Source organism: Bos indicus x Bos taurus, chromosome 28, assembly GCF_003369695.1.
Source record: "Bos indicus x Bos taurus breed Angus x Brahman F1 hybrid chromosome 28, Bos_hybrid_MaternalHap_v2.0, whole genome shotgun sequence".
Lineage (NCBI taxonomy): Eukaryota > Metazoa > Chordata > Mammalia > Artiodactyla > Bovidae > Bos > Bos indicus x Bos taurus.
The window spans coordinates 10,638,739-10,661,555 of record NC_040103.1 but is presented as its reverse complement, the minus strand read 5'-3'; the positions used below and the strand labels follow the sequence as shown (position 1 = coordinate 10,661,555).

The 22,817-nt window shown below is 43.6% G+C and overlaps 1 protein-coding gene across 1 annotated transcript; it reads left to right on the top strand.

Annotated features, from left to right (window-relative positions):
- The first annotated feature begins 8,827 nt into the window (after window positions 1-8,827).
- ZP4 (zona pellucida glycoprotein 4) lies at window positions 8,828-16,135 on the top strand. Its single transcript, XM_027530742.1, has 12 exons — window positions 8,828-9,055; window positions 9,333-9,454; window positions 9,533-9,635; window positions 10,703-10,849; window positions 11,609-11,796; window positions 12,283-12,380; window positions 13,406-13,536; window positions 13,723-13,912; window positions 13,987-14,134; window positions 14,441-14,516; window positions 15,667-15,783; window positions 15,985-16,135. Exons 1-12 carry the CDS (start codon window positions 8,875-8,877, stop codon window positions 16,086-16,088), a joined length of 1,605 nt encoding a protein of 534 aa, XP_027386543.1. The 5' UTR covers window positions 8,828-8,874; the 3' UTR covers window positions 16,089-16,135.
- Window positions 16,136-22,817: the final 6,682 nt, after the last annotated feature.

The window sequence follows — 22,817 nt, the reverse complement described above, 5'->3', positions numbered from 1 at the left end:
AGGAGAAGGCAATGGCACTCCACTCCAGTACTCTTGCCTGGAAAATCCCATGGCCGGAGGAGCCTGGTGGGCTGCAGTCCATGGGGTCGCGAAGAGTCGGATACGACTGAGCGACTTCCCTTTCACTTTTCCCTTTCATGCATTGGAGAAGGAAATGGCAACCCACTCCAGTGTTCTTGCCTGGAGAATCCCAGGGATGGGGGAGCCTGGTGGGCTGCCGTCTATGGGGTCACACAGAGTCAGACAGGACTGAAGCAACTTAGCATAGTGGAACTAATTCCCAAAACATTGACAACACTGTATGACTCTAGTTATTTATGTTCAGGCTGTATAAAAAGATCTTAATGCAAACATTTTATGCTTCTATTGATATTTGCTTAGAGGGAAATGAACACAGTAGGCAGCTACTCTTCTTCACAGTGTGTTCTTCTTTGTACACGAATTAAGTGTTAGTTACTCAGTCATGTCCGACTGTGACCCCATGGACTTGTAACCTGCCAGGCTCCTCTGTCCATGGGATTTCCCAGGAAAGAATACTGGAGTGGGTTACCATTTCTTTCTCCAAGGGATCTTCCCAACCCAGGGATCAAACCTGAGTCTCCTTCATTGCCAGCAATTTCTTTACTATCTGAGCCACTAGGAAGGCCACAATAATCATGAGTATATTTTGGCAAAGTCATTTAACTAGACCTCTTCTGGGGAAGGTTGTAAAGAAGATAAAGAAAACTTTTAACTGGGAGCAAAAAGAACTGCTAGTTTTATATGAAATGCAGGGAAGAAAGATGCAAGGGGGAAGGTGGGGCCTTTAGTGGGATTTTAAAATCTTGTCTAAGCTGAATTCCAAGATTATGTACTAAGGCTTTGCTACATTGAAGACATTGAGCTAGAAGGGACAGACCCTGCACTCAAAGACCCTGTGGCTGTAAAGGACCCATACAGAGGATGAGATGTACTGGGAAGGGTTACAAGAGCAGAAAGCACTAAACTGCTCAGGGCACAGCCCCGAACCCAGCTAGGTGGCCAGTGATCAGAGGAGGGTTTCCAAATGAGGTGATGCCTCAACCAGATTTTTTAAAGAGTAAGATGTCATGATGCATGTGTATGCATGGCTGAGCCCCTTTGCTCTCACCTGAAACTATCACATCCTTGTTACTCAACTCTACTCCAATACAAAGTAAAAAGTTAAAAAAAAAATAAAGAATAAGATGCAGTGAAATAAAAGTAAGCCAAACAGGAGCAAACAAGCAGACAAAGCAGGAGAGGGTTGTTGGCTGGGGGAAAAGAAAAACAAAACGAAAGTACAACCTAAAAGTTAACGATTATGTTATTTGTTCTGTAGATTTGCTGAGGATTTAAGCTCAGAATGCAACCTCTCATAGCTCTGAAGGACTGCTCTGAACAGGTAAGGGAAGAACCAGGATATAGGGGAGGTTTTGCAAGCAAACAAATCGAGAAGCAGGTAATCAGAACATCAAAAGATTGCTGTTAATTAAAGAAAACCCGACATCTCAAGTTAATGAATTTAGTGCTTTTCTGTGTATGGGGAAGATTGCAAGTCTGGGCTCACTGAAACCATTTCTTCAATGTGCACCTTAACTATCTAGGCCAGTATCCTGTTTTGTACATCCTGAGTCCCCTCAGGGTATACAGGCAGGGGCAGCTGCAGTGGCCAGTGGCCTGATGTCCACAACATCTTTTGTGGATTGATATGTCACAGTCCACAGGGCATCCCAGAGGTGAAAAGAGCACGGACCACAGAACAGAGGGGAGAGGTTAGAGCAGGTTTGAGAGACTTCGGAGGATCTTTATTTGACCAGCCACTGGGAAGAAGGGGGCCACCCTGGAAACATGAACCGAGACATGATTAGGGAGGGGTGGCCATGCTGAGGAGCCTGGGTCTTCCCCTGGAGAAAACAGGAAGTGTCATTCACATGCTCAGTTAGCACAGAAACACAGACTAGTGGCAAGTAGAAAGTAGGCCTTGCAAAACCAGCTTCCTCTAAACAGCAATCCCCAACCTTATTGGCACCAGGGACTAGTTTTATGGAAGACAGTTTTTCTACAGATCAGGTTGGGGAGTGGGGATTTGGATGATTTAAAAATGGTTTGAACACATTACATTTATTGTGGACTTTACTTCTACTCTTATTACATCTGCTCCACCTCAGATCATCAGGTATTAGATACTGTAGACTGGGGACCCTTCATGGATGCAAACCACTGGACCAGTGGACCAGAGTTCACTCATCTCAAAAATACGGTAAGTAATGTGGAGAACATAAAGATGAGTAAGACATGTGCTTCAAAGACATTACAATCCAGAAAGGGAGAGTCCCGAATTGTTATTGTCCCAGGAGGAATACAGATAACGAATGCTGGTTTTTCAAACTAGGTAGGAATTCCCTCCAGCTGGGCAATCAGAAAAAGTTTCATGGAGAAGGTGACTTGGGTGTTCTACCCTACGGCAGTGGTTCTCAAGCCTGCGTGTGTGTCAGAATTACCTGGAAGACTTAACCACAGACTACTGGGCCCCGCCCAGAGTTTCTAATCACTGAATCTGGAGTGAGGCCCCAAACTTGCAGCCCTCATAAGTCTTCAGGCACCACTGACGCTGCTGGTCCAAGGGCGAGGCTTTGGAGAACGTTTACTCAGTTGTGACAGAACTGGTCAAACAGAAATGAAGCTTTAAGTAGCTCATGAAGAGGAAACCATGTATGTAAGGCACATGGCTAGAAAAGCAAGGCTATATGCTGATTACAGCCAAGTTGAAGTAAAATATAAGACCTATAAGTATATAAGGTATTATCAGACACAATAAACTTCGTAAATTAATTACCCAGTCAACTCCACTTAGCTGAGAGCAGTCATACTAGAGTAGTTATCCAGCATAAGCCAATGGCCAATGTGAGCCTTTCCTCCTAGACTGTCTACCCTGCAGCAGTCCTAGCTCACTGGTCTACCCTCCTTTCTGAACTGAAACAGCCATTGATTGGTACCAGTCAACTCAGCCATTGTATGCATTACTGACCTTTTATGCATTCTGATCTAAACAGAATGGAACTTAAAAATCCCTTTAGTTAGCTGAAGTTGGGAATGTTTAAAAGAGCTTTTAACAAGGAAAGAAAGATTATAAAAATAAAAAATGAAAGTATTCAAAGGAAAAAAAGAAAAAGAAACAGAAGTATTCTCTGTATACATCAAGTTCTCATGTCATTAAAAAAAGGGGAGGGGGGGAGCCAAGCAAAGACTAGTTTGACCGATGCAGTTGTACAATGGTTTGCAAGGTGTTTTGAACTGAATTGTGCTTAAATATACATTGAAATCCTAGCCCAGAAAACGTGACTGGATTTACCTCTTAGTGAATGTTGACCCAAAAGACACAACCAAGCCAAAGATTGGGAGAAGGAAGGACTTATTACTACTTGAAGCAAGTAAGGACTCCAGGGATCTTTCCCAAAACAGTGTCTCCTGAACAGCAAAACTGGAGAAGTTTTAAACTAAGTTTTCACATGCATTTCCCTAAAGGGCTTGTGTGCATGCTCAGTCATATCCAACTCTTTGCAACCCCACGGACTGTATCCTACCAGGCTCCTCTGTCCATGGGATTTTTCTGGCAAGAATACTGGAGTGGATTGCTATTTCCTTCTCCAGGAAGGGACTTGAGCAGAGGAGAACTTAGCATGAAACTGAGACAGAGGTTGACAGAGTCCAATCTTTAGTTGATTGAAGTCAGGAGAGTCGACATCACCATTAGTCCTCCACTGGTGTGGGGGGTCTTGGTTCCTGCAGAACTCAAAGACAAGTATCAGATTGTTACATACATCCCTTGAGGATGAGTTAGGCCTCTGCTTCAGTCACTGCCCTCTTGTTTGCCTTTTCTCTGTTCCTGCATTCCTTTGTTCCCTTAAGATCATTGATTACTGAGATGTGTTCAAGGGTAAGCATGGTGCCCTTCTTAGATCACAAAATGGCTTAGGCCAAAATGACTTTTCTTATGTCAAGAAGGCCATTTCCAGGTCTCTTTCTCTGGGGACCCCCTAACCTATCTGCTATCATACAAAAATGTGACACTATTTGGAAATCGGGTATTTATGGAGGTAATCAAGTTAAAATGGGATTAGTGTGCACCCTTATCAAATATGGCTGGTGTCCAGTTGAGCATAATTAAGGAGGGGGACAGGTATTATAATAGATACTGTGAACTGAACTGAATTGAGGCCAGAAAACTCACACCAACTTTACCTGATATTCCCACCCTGAAGTCCTTAATTTTCGTTCTCTTTTTCTTTAACAACTTACTCTGCTATCTCTTTCTTAATTACTTGATGACTTTCTTAACTACTCTTTGACTTTGAGAGAGAGGTAGCCAGTACATTGCCATTCTTCTCAAAGTCCAAAAGGCTGTTCAGCTGGGCACCCTCCTACCTGTGAGAAAAGGAAGGATAATTTCCCCTACTGGCAATGGTCTTAGTGACAGAGGAAGGGGTAGAGCAGGACAGGCAAGACAAAATCAGAGCAGAGTTGGGGCTGGGCAGCCAGGGCAGAGGGTTTCCTGACCAGGAAGGGAGGGAGGGAGTCAGAAGAAGACCTGGGGTTGAGACTCGTCACTCACAACTGACTCAGGCTCAAAATGTATTCCTGCTTGCTGAGAAGCAAAGTGTCCTAATTTCCACCACACATGGAGAACAGCTAGGTGCCCCCTACTGACTGGCACACACATGGTCTAATTGGTCCTCCATATTTGAGGGGTAATTTTGATTATTGCTTTTCCACACTTGGCAAGGGCTTCCTGGGGCTTTGTTTATATGATACCTCACCTTCCAGCCAGGAGGGCACACTCCAGTCACAGCAAGGAAAACGCTGTCTGAAGCCAATCTGAAAAGAAATCATTATGTGTGCCCATTTTCGATCAGGAACATATTAGTTAACTTGGCACAGCTTGTTCTTTAGTTTAAATTGAAACATTCATATGTAACTCAAAAAAGATAAGCCCAGACTTGATGCCGAAAGCTCAGTTCTCTATACACTGGTGCTGGGTCAATTCTCAGAGACAGAGTTTTAGGTGAACTAGAAAAGGATAGCTTTGTTGTTTTGCTGGGCAAAGGGAGAGGGATATACCAGGCTCTTGCCCTCAAAACCATGTGTCCCCACTTGGGGACAATATTGAGAGGTTGTATAGTAATTGTTCAAAGAAGATGTGATCAGCTCATGGACATTCTTCCGACGGGTTGATGGTGAGGTAAGTGAGAGTCAGCGTCATCAACCTTCAGATCCAACTGGTCTGGTCTACCTGCTTGTGGGCAGCCTACCATCCTTAGTTATTAACTTCCCCACCTGAAGGGGGCTTCAGTATCTGCAAAATAACTCAAAGATATTGTGTGTATCCCTTGATGGGAAACAGGACCTTGTCTGAATCCTACTCTTGACTGTTTCTCTTAGTCTCACATCCCCTCCCTCCCCTAATTAACAACTGCTTGAATCTGCCCATTGAAACTCAGAGAAGGTCATGGAGGCTGAATGAAGGCTGTTTCCTAAACTCAAAGAAATGGGGGACACAGAAAGTCTATGTGCCCAGGAACCCCAGAGGTCCCTGCATGGTATCATTATGACCGAGATTTTTGGAAATCGGAGGTTGCTTTTCCACAGTGGTGCAGGTGCTGCCTAAAAACCCAGCCTCTGCTCACCAGAGCCAAGTAAAATGTGGAGACAGTGCTTTGGAGAAGTAGAAATGAGTAGCTTTATTACTTTACTGGGGAATGGGGGACACAGTGGGCTCCTGCCTTGCAAAACTGTGTCCTGTGTCTCCACTTGAAGAGGATAGTGAGAAGTTTTATAGTAATGGTTTGAAGAGGGTTATCAGCTTGTGGACATTGTTCTGTTTAGTTGGTGGTTAGATAAGTGGGAGTCAGCATCATCAATCTTCAGGTTCCAATTGGTCTAGGGTGGTCTTCATGCTTATAAGTAGCATGCCATCATTAATCGTTAACTTCTCCCACCTGGAGGCATTTTCAATATCTGTGAAACATTCAAAAATATTGTTATGTGTATCCATTGATAAGGAACTAGGACCTTGTCCCAAGGCTGCACTATTTCTCTTGATCATTTGTTTCTCCCTGGTTTCACATCTTTTCCTTTCCCTAACTAACAACTGTTTGAATCTGCCCACAGGGACTCAGGGAAGGTCATGAAAGCTGAACAAAGGCTGTTTCCTGTAATCATAAAATGGGGGACACAGGAAGGCTTTGTGCCCAGGAGTCCCACAGGGCCCTGCTTGGTATCACAGGCTGTTCTTGTCCTCCCATCTCTTGGGAACTCTCAGGGGCAAGACCAGTCAATGAGGAATGAGCAGTGTTTGTGTTAGGGTTCTCCAGAGAAACAGAACAAGTAGGGGATAGAGATGTATATTTATTATGAGGAATTTGCTCACATGTTTATGGAGACTGAGAAATCCCATGAACTGCTGTCTACAAGCTAAAGACCCTGGATAGCCAGGGGTATAATCCAATCCTCTGGTAGGTGACACAAAGTGGATCTAGATGAGTGTACCTAGAACATGCAAAGTGATGACGGGGTTTTCCATAGTCTGCAATTTATGGTGATTTATATTCCACTTATATGTGAGTGCTAAGTCACTTCAGTTATGTTCGACTCTGTGTGACCCTCTGGACTGTAGCCTGCCAGGCTCCTCTGCCCATGGGATTCTCCAGGTAAGATTCATTTTGATATTTGGCAAAACTAATACAATTATGTAAAGTTTAAAAATAAAATAAAATAAAAAAAAAGAAAGAATATTGGAGTGGGTTGCCATGCACCCCTCCAGGGATCTTACCACCCCAGGGATTGAACCCAAGTCTCTTACATCTCCTGCATTGGCAGACAGCTTCTTCACCACTAGCGCCACCCAGGAAGACCATTCTACCTGTAGTCCTACTGAAATTATTTTCAAATGATTGGATGATTCTAGCAAAAGAAAAGACTAAGAACAGCATTTGCCCTTCCAGATCCCAAGGGCAGAGAGTTACTTTTGAAATGATAGGGACTTCTCAAAGTGGATTACACACTATCAGTGCATTTTCTCTCGGGAAACCCGAATCATGTCATTGAATAAAGATGTCCTTAGAGGATTTAGCACAGAAGTAAGTGTGAAATCACCTCATCTCAGCCCTGCTGGTATATCTTAGGATTCACTGTTCATCATCAGGGTAGATGATTTACAATTTTCAAAAGTTTCATACCAATGATTTTATATATTTTCATAATAACCCTTTTCCCCCCACCCGTATATTGTCCCTCTCCTTCCTCTCCCCACTGGTAACCACTAGCTTGTTCTCTGTATCTGTGAGTCTGCTTCTTTTTTGTTTTATTCACTAGTTTGTTGTATTCCTTTTTATTCTTATACTTAGAATCCCATGTATAATGACTTAAAGAAAGAACACCTAAAGATTTTTATGAGTTTGAGACTGTCACGAAATGAATCTATACCAGTGAGGTTGGGAAACCACATTTTCAAGGGAGTTAGTCTTAGGACATGGCTACTAATGAAAGCGTGTTCATTGATCCATTCTTTCCTCAGGGAACACTGAGTACACACTGTCTAATGCTTTCAGGATGCAGTGAAAAATGAAACATAGTCCCTGCCCTCAAGTGCTTCTAATAGGGACACTGAGTCAATAAGAGACCATTAAAATCCAATGTGATAAGTCCTGTGAGCAAGTAAATGGGATGTGATGGACTAGTGGCCAAACCCAATCCAGATGTTGGAAAGTCAGGTCCCATCCCTGAGGGCAGAGGCCAGCATTCCCTCAGTGTTGTTTGTCACCCTGTGGTTAAGTGAGTCATGCAGTTTCACTGGGAAGACACGTGCTTATTTGTTCTCTTTTTTTGCTGTTGTTGTTAAGCTGCTCATTTGTGTCCAGCTCTTTGTAACCCATGGACTGCAGCACACCAGGCTTCCTTGTCCTTCACCATCTCCCAGAATTTGCTCAAACTCATGTTGATTGAGTTGGTGATGCCATCCAACCATCTCATCTTCTGTCATCCCCTTCTCCTGCCTTCAATCTTTCCTAGTATCAGGGTCTTTTCCGATGAGTTGAAAAGAATTAGAGATACCTGGTTATAAGTTCTCAATGCTTTGATTAAGATTCTTAGTCAACTTGGGGAAATTGTTCACATGATAAATATTAGGCTGAATACAATCAGACAAACATTCCTGCCAAGTGTGTGAGTGCTCAGTCAGTTGTGTCTGGTTTTTTATGACCCCATGGACTGTAGCCCGCAAGGCTCTTTTGTCTGTGGAGTTTTCCAGGCCAAAACACTGGAGTGGATTGCTATTTCCTATTCCAGGGGATCTTCCCGGCCCAAGGATCTAACCTGCATTTCCTGTGTCTCCTGCATTGGTAGGTGAATCCTTTATCACTGCAACACCTGTGATGCCCTCGCCTGCTGGGAGATATTCCCAATTTACAGATGAGAAGACTGAGTTTCTGAGAGGTGGTGACTCACCAGTTCATACAACTGAGAAGTGTCAGAGCTATACCCAAATATGCAGATTCTAAAGGAAGGTCATTAAGCTAGTAAGATAAGGGCTACACTAAGTATCTGTGAGGAAACCTATTTTAGCTAAAAAGCACCACATTGTTCCTGGGCTCTGAAGACTGCCTGATTTCAATATTGAAGTGGTGCAGCTGAAGACTGTGGCCTAAAGTGAGTGATGCTGGAGGAATCACCCTTTCCAAAGGAATCCCACCTGCATACTACACGGACATGCACCTGAAACCAGCTTTCTCTCTGTATTTAAGGGGCATGGGGAGCACAGGCTCTTGGGAGAGGAAGTGTAGGACCAGAAGAGTAGTTAGTAAGACTCCTAGCAGCAACATGTGGCTGCTGCTGCAACTTGTCTGGCTCTGTTTTCTATTGTCTCTTGGTCTGAATAGCTGGCATCAGTCCAAGGTACCTGAGTATCCTGACGAACTGCGCTGTGGGCTAAGGAGCTTTCAATTCACCATAAACCCTCTCAGTCAGGAGACGGAGACTCCTCCTGTACTAGTAGCATGGGGTAAGTTTGAAGGCTGAGCTAGGCAATGGCATGTCTCCTCTCCTGTGTAAAATTGGCCTCTGTTTTCTGTTCGAATGCCTCCCTACCTTTGCTAAACTTCGCTGCTTCTCTATAGAAGTAATCTGAAGTATAACTTCACCTCTAAACCTGATTTTGCTCTTGTTTCTCCTTTCTTGGCAGCTGCTCTTGAGTATAAGGCAAAGCTTGCTGCCCCTTCCCAGCACTGGTGACAGGGATGACTGACCACATGTGTTTTCTTCCCCATCCGCACTCCTAGATAACCATGGGCTGCCACACAGCCTGCAGAATGACTCTGACTGTGGCACCTGGGTCAGTGAGGGCCCTGGCAGCTCCCTGGTGGGGGAAGCCTCCTACAGTGGCTGCTATGTCACTGAGTGGGTAAGTATGACCTGTCCTTAGGAAGGCTGAGATGCCTCTGCCACCATCCAGGCTGACTTCATGGGCCTGTCTCTCCAGGAGTCCTACTACATCATGACTGTTGGAATTGAAAGAGCAGGTGTGAGTGGATCTGGAGCATTTATAGAGACAAAGCTGTTCAAGTGTCCTGTGAATCTCCCAGGTAAGGGCTGGATACTTCCAGGTTCTGGGTGGTGTGGAGCTGCCTGAAATGTGTCCTTGGGTATCTTCTACCTATTCTGTGCAGTGATACCAGGCACCCATCGAAAACTGTGTTCCAGCCCTTCACAGGCGACCCTAGGATAAACACCACCTGAGCGATTACTTGGGGCTCAGGAACTTTGAAGGGTACTTCACATGTTACCTGTAATCCCAACCTAGTGCCATTGCTAGCTCCAGCAGGGAGCTTTCCAAGCACCCCTCACTGGTAGGTGGCAGAGCTGAGATTCAACCAAGAGTTATCCCAGGACCAGAGATCTGCTTCTTGAAGGGTCTGGAAGGAGACTCAGCAAACGCCTTCAAGAAGCAGACTCCGTTGAGAATAGGGCTCAGTCCCTTCAGCTGGGGCTACTCGACTGCTTAACTTGGTATTTAACTGGGTGATTAACAGGCAGGTACAATGCCAGCTCAACTCCAGTGAATCTTGCCTTGCCCCCCAAGGGCCCTAGCTCAGTCATAAAGAGTCAAATTTCTGTTTTTAAACTTTTAACCATACTGTGCAGCATGTGGGACCTTAGGTCCCAACCAGAGACCAAACCCAAAACCCTTGCAGTGGAAGCACACAATCTTAACTGGCCTCCCAGAGAGGTCCCAAGAGTTGAACCTACAATTCTTCACATCTGCATTGTTATGTGATCGCCCAATGGAGTACTACTGATAAAATACATAATCGTAGGCCCCACTCCCTGCTTACTGAACTGCATTTCAAAATGATGGTAATTTAGAGTACACTAAGTACTTTTTAAAGAACAGAAGGAAGAATTCTTTAATAAAGTCTCACTGCTTCTACCAATCTTGTTCGTATTTCCTCTTCCAAAGAGTACTCATTTCAGGGCACTCTTATAAGGTAACCAAGCAGTGAACTTTATAATCCAGACTTAATTTCTAGTATGTAAATATCTCTTCCAATCACATGGATATCTATGGGAACATAATGTTTCTTAATGAAAAGATCTCTTAAAGACTAGACTTTGTTTCCTAGTTCAAGTTACTCTTCAATATCTATCCTAGATGTCCCAAATGCTGGCCTTTGTGACTCTGTCCCAGTGTGGGACAGACTGCCATGTGCTCCTTCACCTATCACTCAAGGAGACTGCAAACAGCTAGGCTGCTGCTACAACTCTGAAGAGGTCATTTCCTGTTACTACGGAAACACAGGTGAGTCACTATACTTTTGAAATTAGCTGAAGAGTGCCTGTAATTACCATTAACTAAACCCAAAGGAAGGTTATCTCCTTCACCCCCCATCCAGAAGGCAAATACTGAAAGATGACCAAAGGTTAATGTATAAGTTAGTACCTCCTTAGAACACTTGACCTTCAGTGACCCAGCTTTCTATAGTCTTCCATTGCATATTCTTCTAGAACCCAACAGAAAGCAAATAACATTCAATGAACTCAGGAAGCTAAGTCTATGTGCAGGATGTTAATTGATAGAAACTTAACCAGTTTCAAGAAATAGACAATCTGGTGGCTGATTGTGTATAAAGAACTTTATTTCAGAAGATGAGCCTTATTTCAAACGAACACTGTCCCAAATCATGTTCCAAGTCTTTCTCACGTAAAAATGACCTTCATGAAACAAGATGCTACATAATTCTAAGCTCTTAATCCTAGCTGATGAGTGAAACAGCAGGTATGGCTATCTTCATTCTACAGGTGAAGCTGATACAAGGAGGTTAAATACACAGTAAGTAGTGGAGGCAAGATTCAAACCCAAGTGCCCATCCAAAGCCCCAGTTAAATTCTGGATGGCTGAACCTGCTTCAAGGTCATTACCTGGAATGCCAGCTTTTCTAGTGGGAGAAGAGGAGGGTGGGGAATTTAAAATAATGAAACTATAATTTTTAGACTCTTGTCTGGCTGGATCAATCACTTGACGTGACCTGCCTTCAGCATAGTTGCTCTGGTGTTTCAGTGACCTCACACTGTACCCAAGATGGCCATTTCTCTATTGCTGTGTCCCGGAACGTGACCTCGCCCCCACTGCTCTTGAATTCTGTACACTTGGCCTTCAGGAATGACAGCGAATGTAAACCTGTGATGGCAACACACACTTTTGTTCTGTTCCGGTTTCCATTTACTACTTGTGGTACTACAAAACAGGTGAGAAGAGCTGACCCTGGACTCTGTTTAAGTTGGTCAGGAATGCCCTAGTGATTGGGGGAGAACTGGACTGGCTTAGCTGTGAAGAATATACCTGACTTACTGCTTGTCATGTAGGATGGTCTCTAGGACAGAGGGACCTTCATTACTGAGAAAGCAGAAACCTCTGCTGGGTACTTGGCTAAGTCATCCCACCTGCCCACTAGTGAGGGGCTAGCCCCCATTACCAAGGTGTAGAAGAACAAATAACAGGTTCCTCCCACCACACAGCCCTGGGAAAGGACCAGGGAAATCAGCTGAGATAAGTGGTATTTCTGGCTTCATTACTCAAAGCCCCTTCCTGTTCCTTTGCCCTGAAAGTAAGGTGAAGTGATAATTTCCCTACTAGTCAGTGGGCATCCTTTCTGAGTGCTGGATGAAAGCAAAATTGAGTGAAGCAGCATCTGGCTTGCAAGAGTGACAGGAATTCTTTACCTGCCCTTGCAGATCACTGGAAAGCAAGCGGTATATGAAAATGAGCTGGTTGCAGCTCGGGATGTGAGAACTTGGAGCCGTGGTTCTATTACCCGAGACAGTACCTTCAGGTAAAGGTCTTAGTTAACCTGACCTTGCTTGACCAGAATGCCTGAATTTCCTTCCATAAACAGGAGATCTAGAGAAAACATTCATAAATGACCATAAACAACCATCTTCCTCATGATGGCAGAATCTCTATTGCCTTGACTATCCAATCTCACAGACCATTATTTGATCTAGTAGCCCTGCATTATTACCACCGACTTGATCTAAGCCTCAGACTCGACCTGACTTCAATTTCATTTCACTGGGTCTTTGTTTCTCTAGTCTCTTCCTTCTACCTCCAATATCTAAGCTGTAGTAAAATGAATCTTTTTAAAAACCTTAGCTAGTATACTTAAAGTTTTCTATTTGTCTTCCAGAGCTTAAACTTTATTATGAACATAACTTGCAGGGTCCTACATGAAACTGCTGCTGCTACTTCAGCCAAAACTTTCCCAATGTTCTCAATCCTTCCCTAACTGTTCCCTAACCTCAGATTGTGCTTCCATAGAGTATTCAATGGACCCCAGACTTCTTGCTTCCATACTTTACCCTTCTCTCCTCTACCTCTCAGTTACTGCTTTTCATTTTCCCTTATCAAATTACCTGCACCATCTTCCCTGACTACTGCCTCCAGAGAACACACCTGTTATCATAGAACCATATCTTTTAAAATCTATTGAAGTATAGTTGACTTATGTGTTAGTTTCTGCTGTACAAAGTGACTTCAGTTACACATCTTCATGTTTCCATTATGATTTATGCAGAATACTGAATAGACTCCTGTCTTATACAGTAGGACTTTGTTTATCGATTCAATATATAACAGTCTGTGCTTCCCTGGTGGCTCAGTGCTATATCAAACTCCCTAACATGGATCTTGTTTACCTATTGGTCTCCCCAGTGATAGCTTTCACAAGGCCAGAACGAAACCCCACCTGTTTATAAACTTGTTCTAGCACCTGATACTTAAAAATTATTCCTCAAAGCTTAAAGAGGTGACATGGTCTACCCACTGAAGATAATAGCTAAAATCTTTATTTCTCTGCAGGCTCCAAGTCAGTTGTAGCTACTCTGCAAGTAGCAGTGCTCTCCCAGTTAATGTCCAGGTTCTTACTCTCCCACCACCCCTTCCTGAGACCCAGCCTGGAAACCTCACTCTGGAACTTAAGATTGCCAAAGGTAAGACCCTCTTGGGTAGACTATCTGGCCTCTAGTCTGACTAAAGTCATCTTCTGGGCCGGAAGACCCTAACTTGGTAACAAGATATTATTCCTTTCAAAGGCATTTATGTGGGTGATGGTTTATCCCAAGCCACCTAGAGGTTCCAAGCTCTTTACTGCTTCAGCTTGTTTTGGCCTGTTGCAGATAAACGCTATCGCTCCTACTACACGGCTAGTGACTACCCAGTGGTGAAGTTACTTCGGGATCCCATCTACGTGGAAGTCTCCATCCATCAGAGAACAGACCCCAGTCTCGAGCTGCGCCTGGACCAGTGTTGGGCGACACCTGGTGCAGATGCCCTGCTCCAGCCCCAGTGGCCCTTGCTTGTGAATGGGTGCGTGTCTTTCTTTCACCTGTGTTACCATCCCTCCAAGAAGCCCATCTTGACTGCTGGATATCCTTGCTTAGGTGCCCCTACACAGGAGACAACTATCAGACAAAACTGATCCCTGTCTGGGAAGCCTCAGACCTGCCGTTTCCTTCTCACTACCAGCGCTTCAGCATTTCCACCTTCAGCTTTGTGGACTCAGTGGCAAAGCGGGCCCTCAAGGGACCGGTACGATGCTGCCCCCTGTGCTCTTCAGCTGGGCTCTAAACCCAGCTCAAATGTTTCCACACGGTACCACTTTTCATCTAAGGTTGCCCTGTAACATTGGCTTTTGGTATTGCCTCAGAGCAATCAAAGGATGCCTGTGGCATGTGTGACATGGGTCAACTAGAGTCTGGTATCTTAGTGCTTCTGTGATGTCAGTTTGGTTTATCAATTTTCTGATAATTCTTTGACTTCTTCCTGGGGGAGATAAAGCAGGTTTGAAGACTTAGGATGTGCTAGACCCATGATCCCAATTCTTTCGGTTCCCAGGTGTATCTGCACTGCAGTGCATCGGTCTGCCAGCCTGCCGGGACACCATCCTGTGTGACACTCTGTCCTGCCAGACGTAAGTATCCAACCTATCTATGCCAGAAGCCAGATTAAAGTGGTATTTGGAGTCCAGTGCTAACCTTTAGTCTGTGGCACATGAATCAAACTGAAGATTCATCTGATTAACGAGGCTTCTTTAAGTACTTTCATGATGTAATAGAACAGAAATACAACTAGTGTCCTAGAATTCCAGGCCTAAATATTTCAGGATTAATAGCTTATATTTATAATTTTCAGCCTTAGTTTTTCTCCATATAAATTTTTACTTAGCAGGGAGTCAAGTGAGTTCACAGCCTACAATCTAATAAAACACTTCTGTGGTATCAGATATAAATGTAGGCTTTTATTTATCAGATATAAATGTTGGCAGGTCTGGCAACATGGCCTCAAGACTTATAGATGGCATGGGATTGCAGACTTAGTGTGTGTTAATTGGTCAGGCCCAGTGCTCATACAGTCATATTCCATCTGATCCCACAACACTTGGCTCCTGAATTAATTGGGAGTCATGACTCTTAATAATCCCTGGGTTGGGAAGATCCCCTGGAGGAGGTCTTAGCAAACCACTCCAGTATTCTAGCCTGGAGAATCACCATGGACACAGGAGCCTGGTGGACTACAGTCCATGGGGGTCACAAAGAGCTGGACACGACTGAGCAACTAAGCACAGCACAGCATGACCCCCTAAGGTTTAAGCCTGTTCTGGTAGGAAAAAAAACTTGTATACTACCTTTCAGAACTATCATTTAGTAAACTAAATACTCAACATCTAACTGCAATAATATATATATATACTTAGATATCTAAAATTTGAGAAGTACAGAGACCCTACAATTAGCAATAGAAATAGGATTCAAACAGAGCTTTGCTGTTACCGTTACCAGGTACCTTTTATATCATAGGGTCTCAGTATTAAGACATTACTATTCAAGTACCTGTACTTAGGAAGGATGATGATTTGGGGATAGTCTAAAACCATAATTTCTCTGAAACTGCTAGCATTAATACAAATGAGCAAGTCTGAGACTTTGTGTCTAATGCATTAAGGTTTTTCTTAATGGAACAGAACTAAGTTTTTCTCTGACAAGGGACCTAGTCCTGTTTTAGTACTCCACAACCACTCATAAGTACAAAACTAACAAATCCTTAACTCATCTCTCCAACAGGAAGAAGAAGCTCTGACATCCATTTTCAGAACAACACGGCTAGCATTTCTAGCAAGGGTCCCTTGATTCTACTCCAAGCCATTCAAGACTCTTCAGAAAAGCTCCACAAATACTCAAGTGAGTGGAAGGAGAATATCTGAACCACTGGTCAAACCTAAGCTACTTGTACATCCCTACTTAATTCCTTACTGGTTTGGTCAATATGAACCTCAAAAGGAATTACCTAGTTTTCTCCCCCTATAGCTCAAGACTAGCAGTCTTTATTAGGATGTAACATCACTTGGCTTCAGCATACTAACCTACGTTTCCATCCTGCAGGGTCTCCTGTAGACTCTCAAGCTTTGTGGGTGGCTGGCCTATCTGGAATCTTAATCGTTGGAGCCTTGTTCATGTCCTACCTGGCCATTAGGAAATGGAGATGAGTTGCTCAGCCCAAATGTGTTAATAAAACCAGATTGCACTACTAGTCTCCTCAGCTCCTCATTTGACAAGTAATCTCTTTAGCTCATCTGCTGTTGGCCTCCCCTCCTTCCAACTTGTAATCTCTTCAGCCCTTCCATCTTCTGAATAGAACATTTCAGTAGAATTTCCTAGTTGGTTAACAACTCAAGCAGAACCTACAAAAATCTCAGGCTTAGCAGACATATTTACAAGCTTATGAGGGTGTAAAACAGAACTCTTCCAGAAAACCAAACTGAGGAAGAACTAATTTAGACTAGTCATGAGTCTCCTAGACCATCAGTATTCTGACTTCAGTGTGCATCGTGGTCAAAGGAGAGTTGGTATAAACAGATTACTATCCCCACTCCTGGACTTTGACATATTCAAAGAAGTTTAAAGACTATTTGTCTTATCTGTTGTGCCTTAAAATCTCCCTGAACTGCAGTGGCCTAACATTAATCATTAAGTGGGTCTGGGCTGAGGCTTATGAACTTGCATTTGTAAACATTCCTCAGGTGATACTTAGCTTTCTAGTCAAGCATCACACTTCAAAAACTAATGTCTAGGACAATGCCTAAAAAGCAGCATCAGATCATGGATTGATCAATTGGAAGTAACTTGCTCAGAAGAGGCTTTGGTTTGAGCTAGAACCAACAAGTAATTTCCCAGTTCAGTTCTTAAGACAAATAGAAAAAGGGGGAAAATGAATTATTGTGACTTCTCTATGTAGACATCCTACCCAAAGGACTCCTACAACTCAGCAGTCCCCAACCTTTATTTTTAATTGGAGGATAGTTACTTTATAATGTTGTGTTGGTTTCTGCCATACATCAACATGAGTCAGCCGTAGGTATACATATGTCCCCTCCCTTCCAGCCCCCACCCCATCCCACCTCTCTAGGTTGTCACAGAGCACCGGTTTGAGCTCCCTGTGTCGTACAGCAAATTCCCTCTGGCTATCTATTTTACATACGCCATGTATGTTCCAATGCTACTCATTTTGTCCCACCCTCTCCTTACCCCATTGTGTTCCCAAGTTTCTGTTGTGTCTATATTGCTGCCCTGCAAACAGATTCATCAGTACCATTTTTCCAGATTCTGTATAAAAAAATACAATGTTTCTCTTTTTTTACTTCACTCTGTATTTAGTTCAGTAGCTCAGTTGTATCTGATTCTTTGTGACCCCATGGACTGCAGCATGCCAGGCTTCCCTCTCCATTACCAACTCCCAGATGTTGCTCAAACTCATGCCCATCAAGTCAGTGATAGCATCCAACCATCTCATCTTCTGCCATCCCCTTCTCCTCCTTCCTGCAATCTTTCCCAGCATCAGGGTCTTCTCCGTGAGTCAGTTTTTCTCATACGGTAGCCAGAGTACTGGAGCTTCAGCTTCAGCATCAATCCTTCCAGTGAATATTCAGGGTTGATTTTCTTTAGAATTGACTGGTTTGATCTCCCTGCAGTCCAAGGGACTCTCAAGAGTCTTCTCCAACACCACAGTTCAAAAGCATCAATTCACTGATGCTCAGCTTTCCTTATAGTCCAACTATCACATCCATACATGACTACTGGAAAAACCATAGCTTTGACTAGATGGACCTTTGTTGGCAAAGTAATGTCTCTGCTTTTTAATATGCTGTTTAGGTTGGTCATAATTTTGCTTCCAAGGAGCAAGCATCTTTTAATTTCATGGCTACAGTCACCATCTGCAGTGATTTTGGAGCCCACACAGGTTCTGTATCTTTAACGTTTTTGGTACCAGAGACCATTTCAATGAAAGACAATTTTTCCACAGACTGGCATCAGGGGATTATTTTGAGATGATTCAAGGGCATTATGTTTATTGTTTATTGTGCACTTTATTTCTGTTACATCAGTTCCAACTCACATCACCAGGTATTAGATCCTAGAGGTTGGAGATCCCTGCTGTAACTAACACTGCTGGCCAAAGTCTGTGGATCTCCTCTCTTCCCAGAGGAAGGCTCTGAAAGTATGCCTCCATTAAATAAGATGCCACCACTTATCTTCCTGGAGCAACTTCCAGGTCTTTTTGAAGTATGTTGTTGATGAGCACTGGAGTTGTTTCTAGCCTGGGGTGGTTGGTAATAAAGCTGCTATGAACATTGGGGAATTCATCTTTCAGTGTCCTATGTTTTTGCCTTTTCATACTGTTCATGGGGTTCTCAAGACAAGAATACTGAAGTGGTTTGCCATTCACTTCTCCAGTGGACACATTTCATCAGAAGAGGTGGCAAGAATACACAGAACTGTACAAAAAGATCTTCATGACCCAGATAATCACAATGGAGTGATCGCTCACCTAGAGCGAGAAATCCTGGAATGTGAGGTCAAGTGGGCCTTAGGAAGCATCACTACGAACAAAGCTAGGGGAGGTAATGGAATTCCAATTGGGCTATTTCAAATCCTAAAAGATGATGCTGTGAAAGTGCTGCACTCAATATGCCAGCAAATTTGGAAAACTCAGCAGTGGCCACAGGACTGAAAAAGGTCAGTTTTCATTCCAATCCCAAAGAAAGGCAATGCCAAAGAATCTTCAAACTACTGCACAATTGCACTCATCTCACATGCTAGTAAAGTAATGCTCAAAATTCTCCAAGACAGGCTTCAGCAATACATGAACTGTGAAATTCCAGATGTTCAAGCTGGTTTTAGAAAAAGCAGAGGAACCAGAGATCAAATTGCCAACATCTGCTGGATCATGGAAAAAGCAAGAGAGTTCCAGAAAAACATCTCTTTCTGCTTTATTGACTATGCCAAAGCCTTTGACTGTGTGGATCACAATAAACTGTGGAAAATTCTGAAAGAGATGGGAATACCAGACCACCTGACCTGCCTCTTGAGAAATCTGTATGCAGGTCAGGAAGCAACAGTTAGAACTGGACATGGAACCACAGACTGGTTCCAAATAGGAAAAGGAGTACATCAAGGCTGTATATTGTCACCCTCCTTATTTAACTTCTATGCAGAGTACATCATGAGAAACGCTGGGCTTGAAGAAGCACAAGCTGGAATCAAGATTGCTGGGAGAAATATCAATAACCTCACCTATACAGATGACACCACCCTTATGGCATAAAGTGAAGAACTAAAGAGCCTCCTGATGAAAGTGAAAGAGGAGAGTGAAAAAGTTTTCTTAAAGCCCAACATTCAGAACACTAAGATCATGGCATCTGGTCCCATCACTTCATGGCAAATAGATGGAGAAACAGTGGAAACAGTGTCAGACTTTATTTTTGGGGGCTCCAAAATCACTGCAGAGGGTGAATGGAGCCATAAAATTAAAAGACACTTGCTCCTTGGAAGAAAAGTTATGATCAACGTAGACAGCATATTTAAAAGCAGAGATATTACTTTCCCAACAAAGGTCCATCTAGTCAAGGCTATGGTTTTTCCAGTGGTCATGTATGGATGTGAGAGTTGGACTGTGAAGAAAGCTGAGGCCAAAGAACTGATGTTTTTGAACAGTGGTGTTGCAGAAGACTCTTGAGAGTCCTTTGGACTACAAAGAGATCCAACCAGTCCATCCTAAAGGAGACCAGTCCTAGGTGTTCATTGGAAGGACTGATGCCGAGGCTGAAACTCCAGTACTTTGGCCACCTGATGTGAAGAGCTGACTCATTTGAAAAGAATCTGATGCTGGGAAAGATTGAAGGCAGAAGGAGAAGGAGACAACAGAGGATGAGATGGTTGTATGGTATCACTGACTGGATGGGCCTGTGTTTGAATAAACTCCTGGAGTGGTGATGGACAGGGAGGTCTGGTGTGCTGCAGCCCATGAGTTTACAAAGAGTTGGACACGACTGAGCAACTGAACTAACTGATGAACATTGGTAGCCAAACTTCTTCTTGTGTACAACAACTTTGTACCATTTCCTGCTTGGAATCAGAATGGCCTTGTGTGACAATTACCATGGTAAACATTATGGTACTGCTGGCACTGGGTTATAAGAGATGTCACAGCTTCTGCCTTGGATCACTTCCTCTGGACAAGCTAGCCACAGTAAGGATGCTGAAGCTGCCCTGTGGAGCGGGTCTGTGGCTCCCTGGCTAACAGCCATGTCAGTGAACCTCCAGTGGTAGTCCCCATCTAATCAAAACCTTAGGAAAGACTACACCAGAACCACCCAGCTGAACCATTTCTGAATACCTGCTCCACCACAGCTGATGAAAGATTACTGTTGTTATGCCATCACAGTTTGGGATTTTAAGATAACTAAGACAAAGTCTGGAGAAGGCAATGGCACCCCACTCCAGAACTCTTGCCTGGAAAATCCCATGGACGGAGGAGCCTGGTAGGCTGCAGTCCATGGGGTCGCGAAGAGTTGGACACTACTGAGCGACTTCACTTTCACTTTTCACTTTTCACTTTCATGCATTGGAGAAGGAAATGGCAACCCACTCCAGTGTTCTTGCCTGGAGAATCCCAGGGATGGGGGAGCCTGGTGGGCTGCCGTCTATGGGGTCGCACAGAGTTGGACACAACTGAAGCGACTTAGCAGCAGCAGCAGCAAGACAAAGTCTTTCAACTTCTTAGATGTCATGTCATCTCTTGAATACCAAGGAGCAGATGTGTTCAAAGCGTATTAACTTTATAAGCGACTGCCAAACCATTTTCCAAAATATTTCTAATGTCTTTACATTCTTACTAGGTTTCTAAAGAGTTCTAATAGTTCTAAATCCCTTAAGGATAGGCTTAAGATTCACTCCCAACTTCTTGTTGGGAGGGAAAATTTGGTAAAGTCAGGTATTGGCTCCTCCTTAACTTTTACCTACTTCAACCTATGGGGGCCCAGACGTGTCTCACTTCCTCTCTGTCATCACTCAAGTTTTTGACACTGCAAGTTTAACTGCATATTTTGTTAAGACTGTTTCCTCTTCTTCAGTGTTTGCAAGCTGAGGGGATGGGGGGTTGCTGCTTGTGTCTAAATGGCCAACAAGCAAGGGAGCTTTTAAGCCAATGAGATATACTAGAATTCACAAAAATTGCACAGCTGAGAGACAAAATTAATACCTTCAGTTGTACAGATGAAGATCTACCGGTCATCAACCATTTAGAGACTAAAGAAGTAGGAAGTTTCCTTCATTTTCCAGGGGGACAGTTTTCTTAGGGTGAGTCTAAGAAAACCCAAAGCAGCTGGCAGCAGGCTGAAAACAATATCTTGACATCAGATCAGATCAGATCAGTCGCTCAGTCGTGTCCAACTCTTTGCAACCCCATGAATCGCAGCACGCCAGGCCTCCCTGTCCATCACCAACTCCCAGAGTTCACCCAGACTCATGTCCATCAAGTCAGTGATGCCATCCAGCCATCTCATCCTCTGTCCTCCCCTTCTCCTCTTGCCCCCAATCCCTCCCAGCATCAGAGTCTTTTCCAATGAGTCAACTCTTCCCATGAGGTGGCCAAAGTACTGGAGTTTCAGCTTTACCATCATTCCTTCCAAAGAAATCCCAGGGCTGATCTCCTTCAGAATGGACTGGTTGGATCTCCTTGCAGTCCAAGGGACTCTCAAGAGTCTTCTCCAACACCACAGTTCAAAAGCATCAATTCTTCAGTGCTCAGCCTTCTTCACAGTCCAACTCTCACATCCATACATGACCACAGGAAAAACCAGAGCCTTGACTAGATGAACCTTTGTTGGCAAAGTAATGTCTTTGCTTTTGAATATGCTATCTATGTTGGTCATAACTTTCCTTCCAAGGAGTAAGCATCTTTTAATTTCATGGCTACAGTCACTATCTGTAGTGATTTTTGAGCCCAGAAAAATAAAGTCTGACACTGTTTCCACTGTTTCCCCATCTATTTCCCATGAAGTGATGAGACCGGATGCCATGATCTTCGTTTTCTGAATGTTGAGCTTTAAGCCAACTTTGTCACTCTCCACTTTCACTTTCATCAAGAGGCTTTTTAGTTCCTCTTCGCTTTCTGCCAGAAGGGTGGTGTCATCTGCATATCTGAGGTTATTGACATTTCTCCTGGCAATCTTGATTCCAGCTTGTGTTTCTTCCAGTCCAGCGTTTCTCATGATGTACTCTGCATAGAAGTTAAATAAGGCAGGGTGACAATATACAGCCTTGATGTACTCCTTTTCCTATTTGGAACCAGTCTGTGGTTCCATGTCCAGTTCTAACTGTTGCTTCGTGACCTGCATACAGATTTCTCAAGAGGCAGATCAGGTGGTCTGGTATTCCCATCACATCTCTTTCAGAATTTTCCACAGTTTATTGTGATCCACACAGTCAAAGGCTTTGGCATAGTCAATAAAGCAGAAAGAGATGTTTTTCTGGAACTCTCTTGCTTTTTCCATGATCCAGCAGATGTTGGCAATTTGATCTCTGGTTCCTCTGCCTTTTCTAAAACCAGCTTGAACATCAGGAAGTTCACGGTTCACATACTGCTGAAGCCTGGCTTGGAAAATTTTGAGCATTACTTTACTAGCATGTGAGATGAGTGCAATTGTGTGGTAGTTTGAGCATTTTTTGGCATTGCCTTTCTTGGGATTGGAATGTAAACTGACAGTCCCATAAATTGAAACATGATTTTATGTTCATGTGTCAGGAAGCATTTAACAGGAGGCTTCCTGTGTGCTGTTTTGGATCTATCATGAATCCTCTGTTCCTTATTAATTCCTGAATATTCAGGAATTAAGAGGGGTGGCAAACTGCTCCCGGGGCTGAGGAATGCATGCATT

Excerpts from the sequence above, each read along its gene's own strand:
- ZP4 (XM_027530742.1), top strand. The coding sequence starts at position 8,875 with ATGTGGCTGCTGCTGCAACTTGTCTGGCTCTGTTTTCTATTGTCTCTT. Across the intron at positions 10,850-11,608 it reads CTGTTACTACGGAAACACAG|TGACCTCACACTGTACCCAA; the intron begins GTGAGTCACTAT and ends CTGGTGTTTCAG. Across the intron at positions 13,537-13,722 it reads GGAACTTAAGATTGCCAAAG|ATAAACGCTATCGCTCCTAC; the intron begins GTAAGACCCTCT and ends GGCCTGTTGCAG.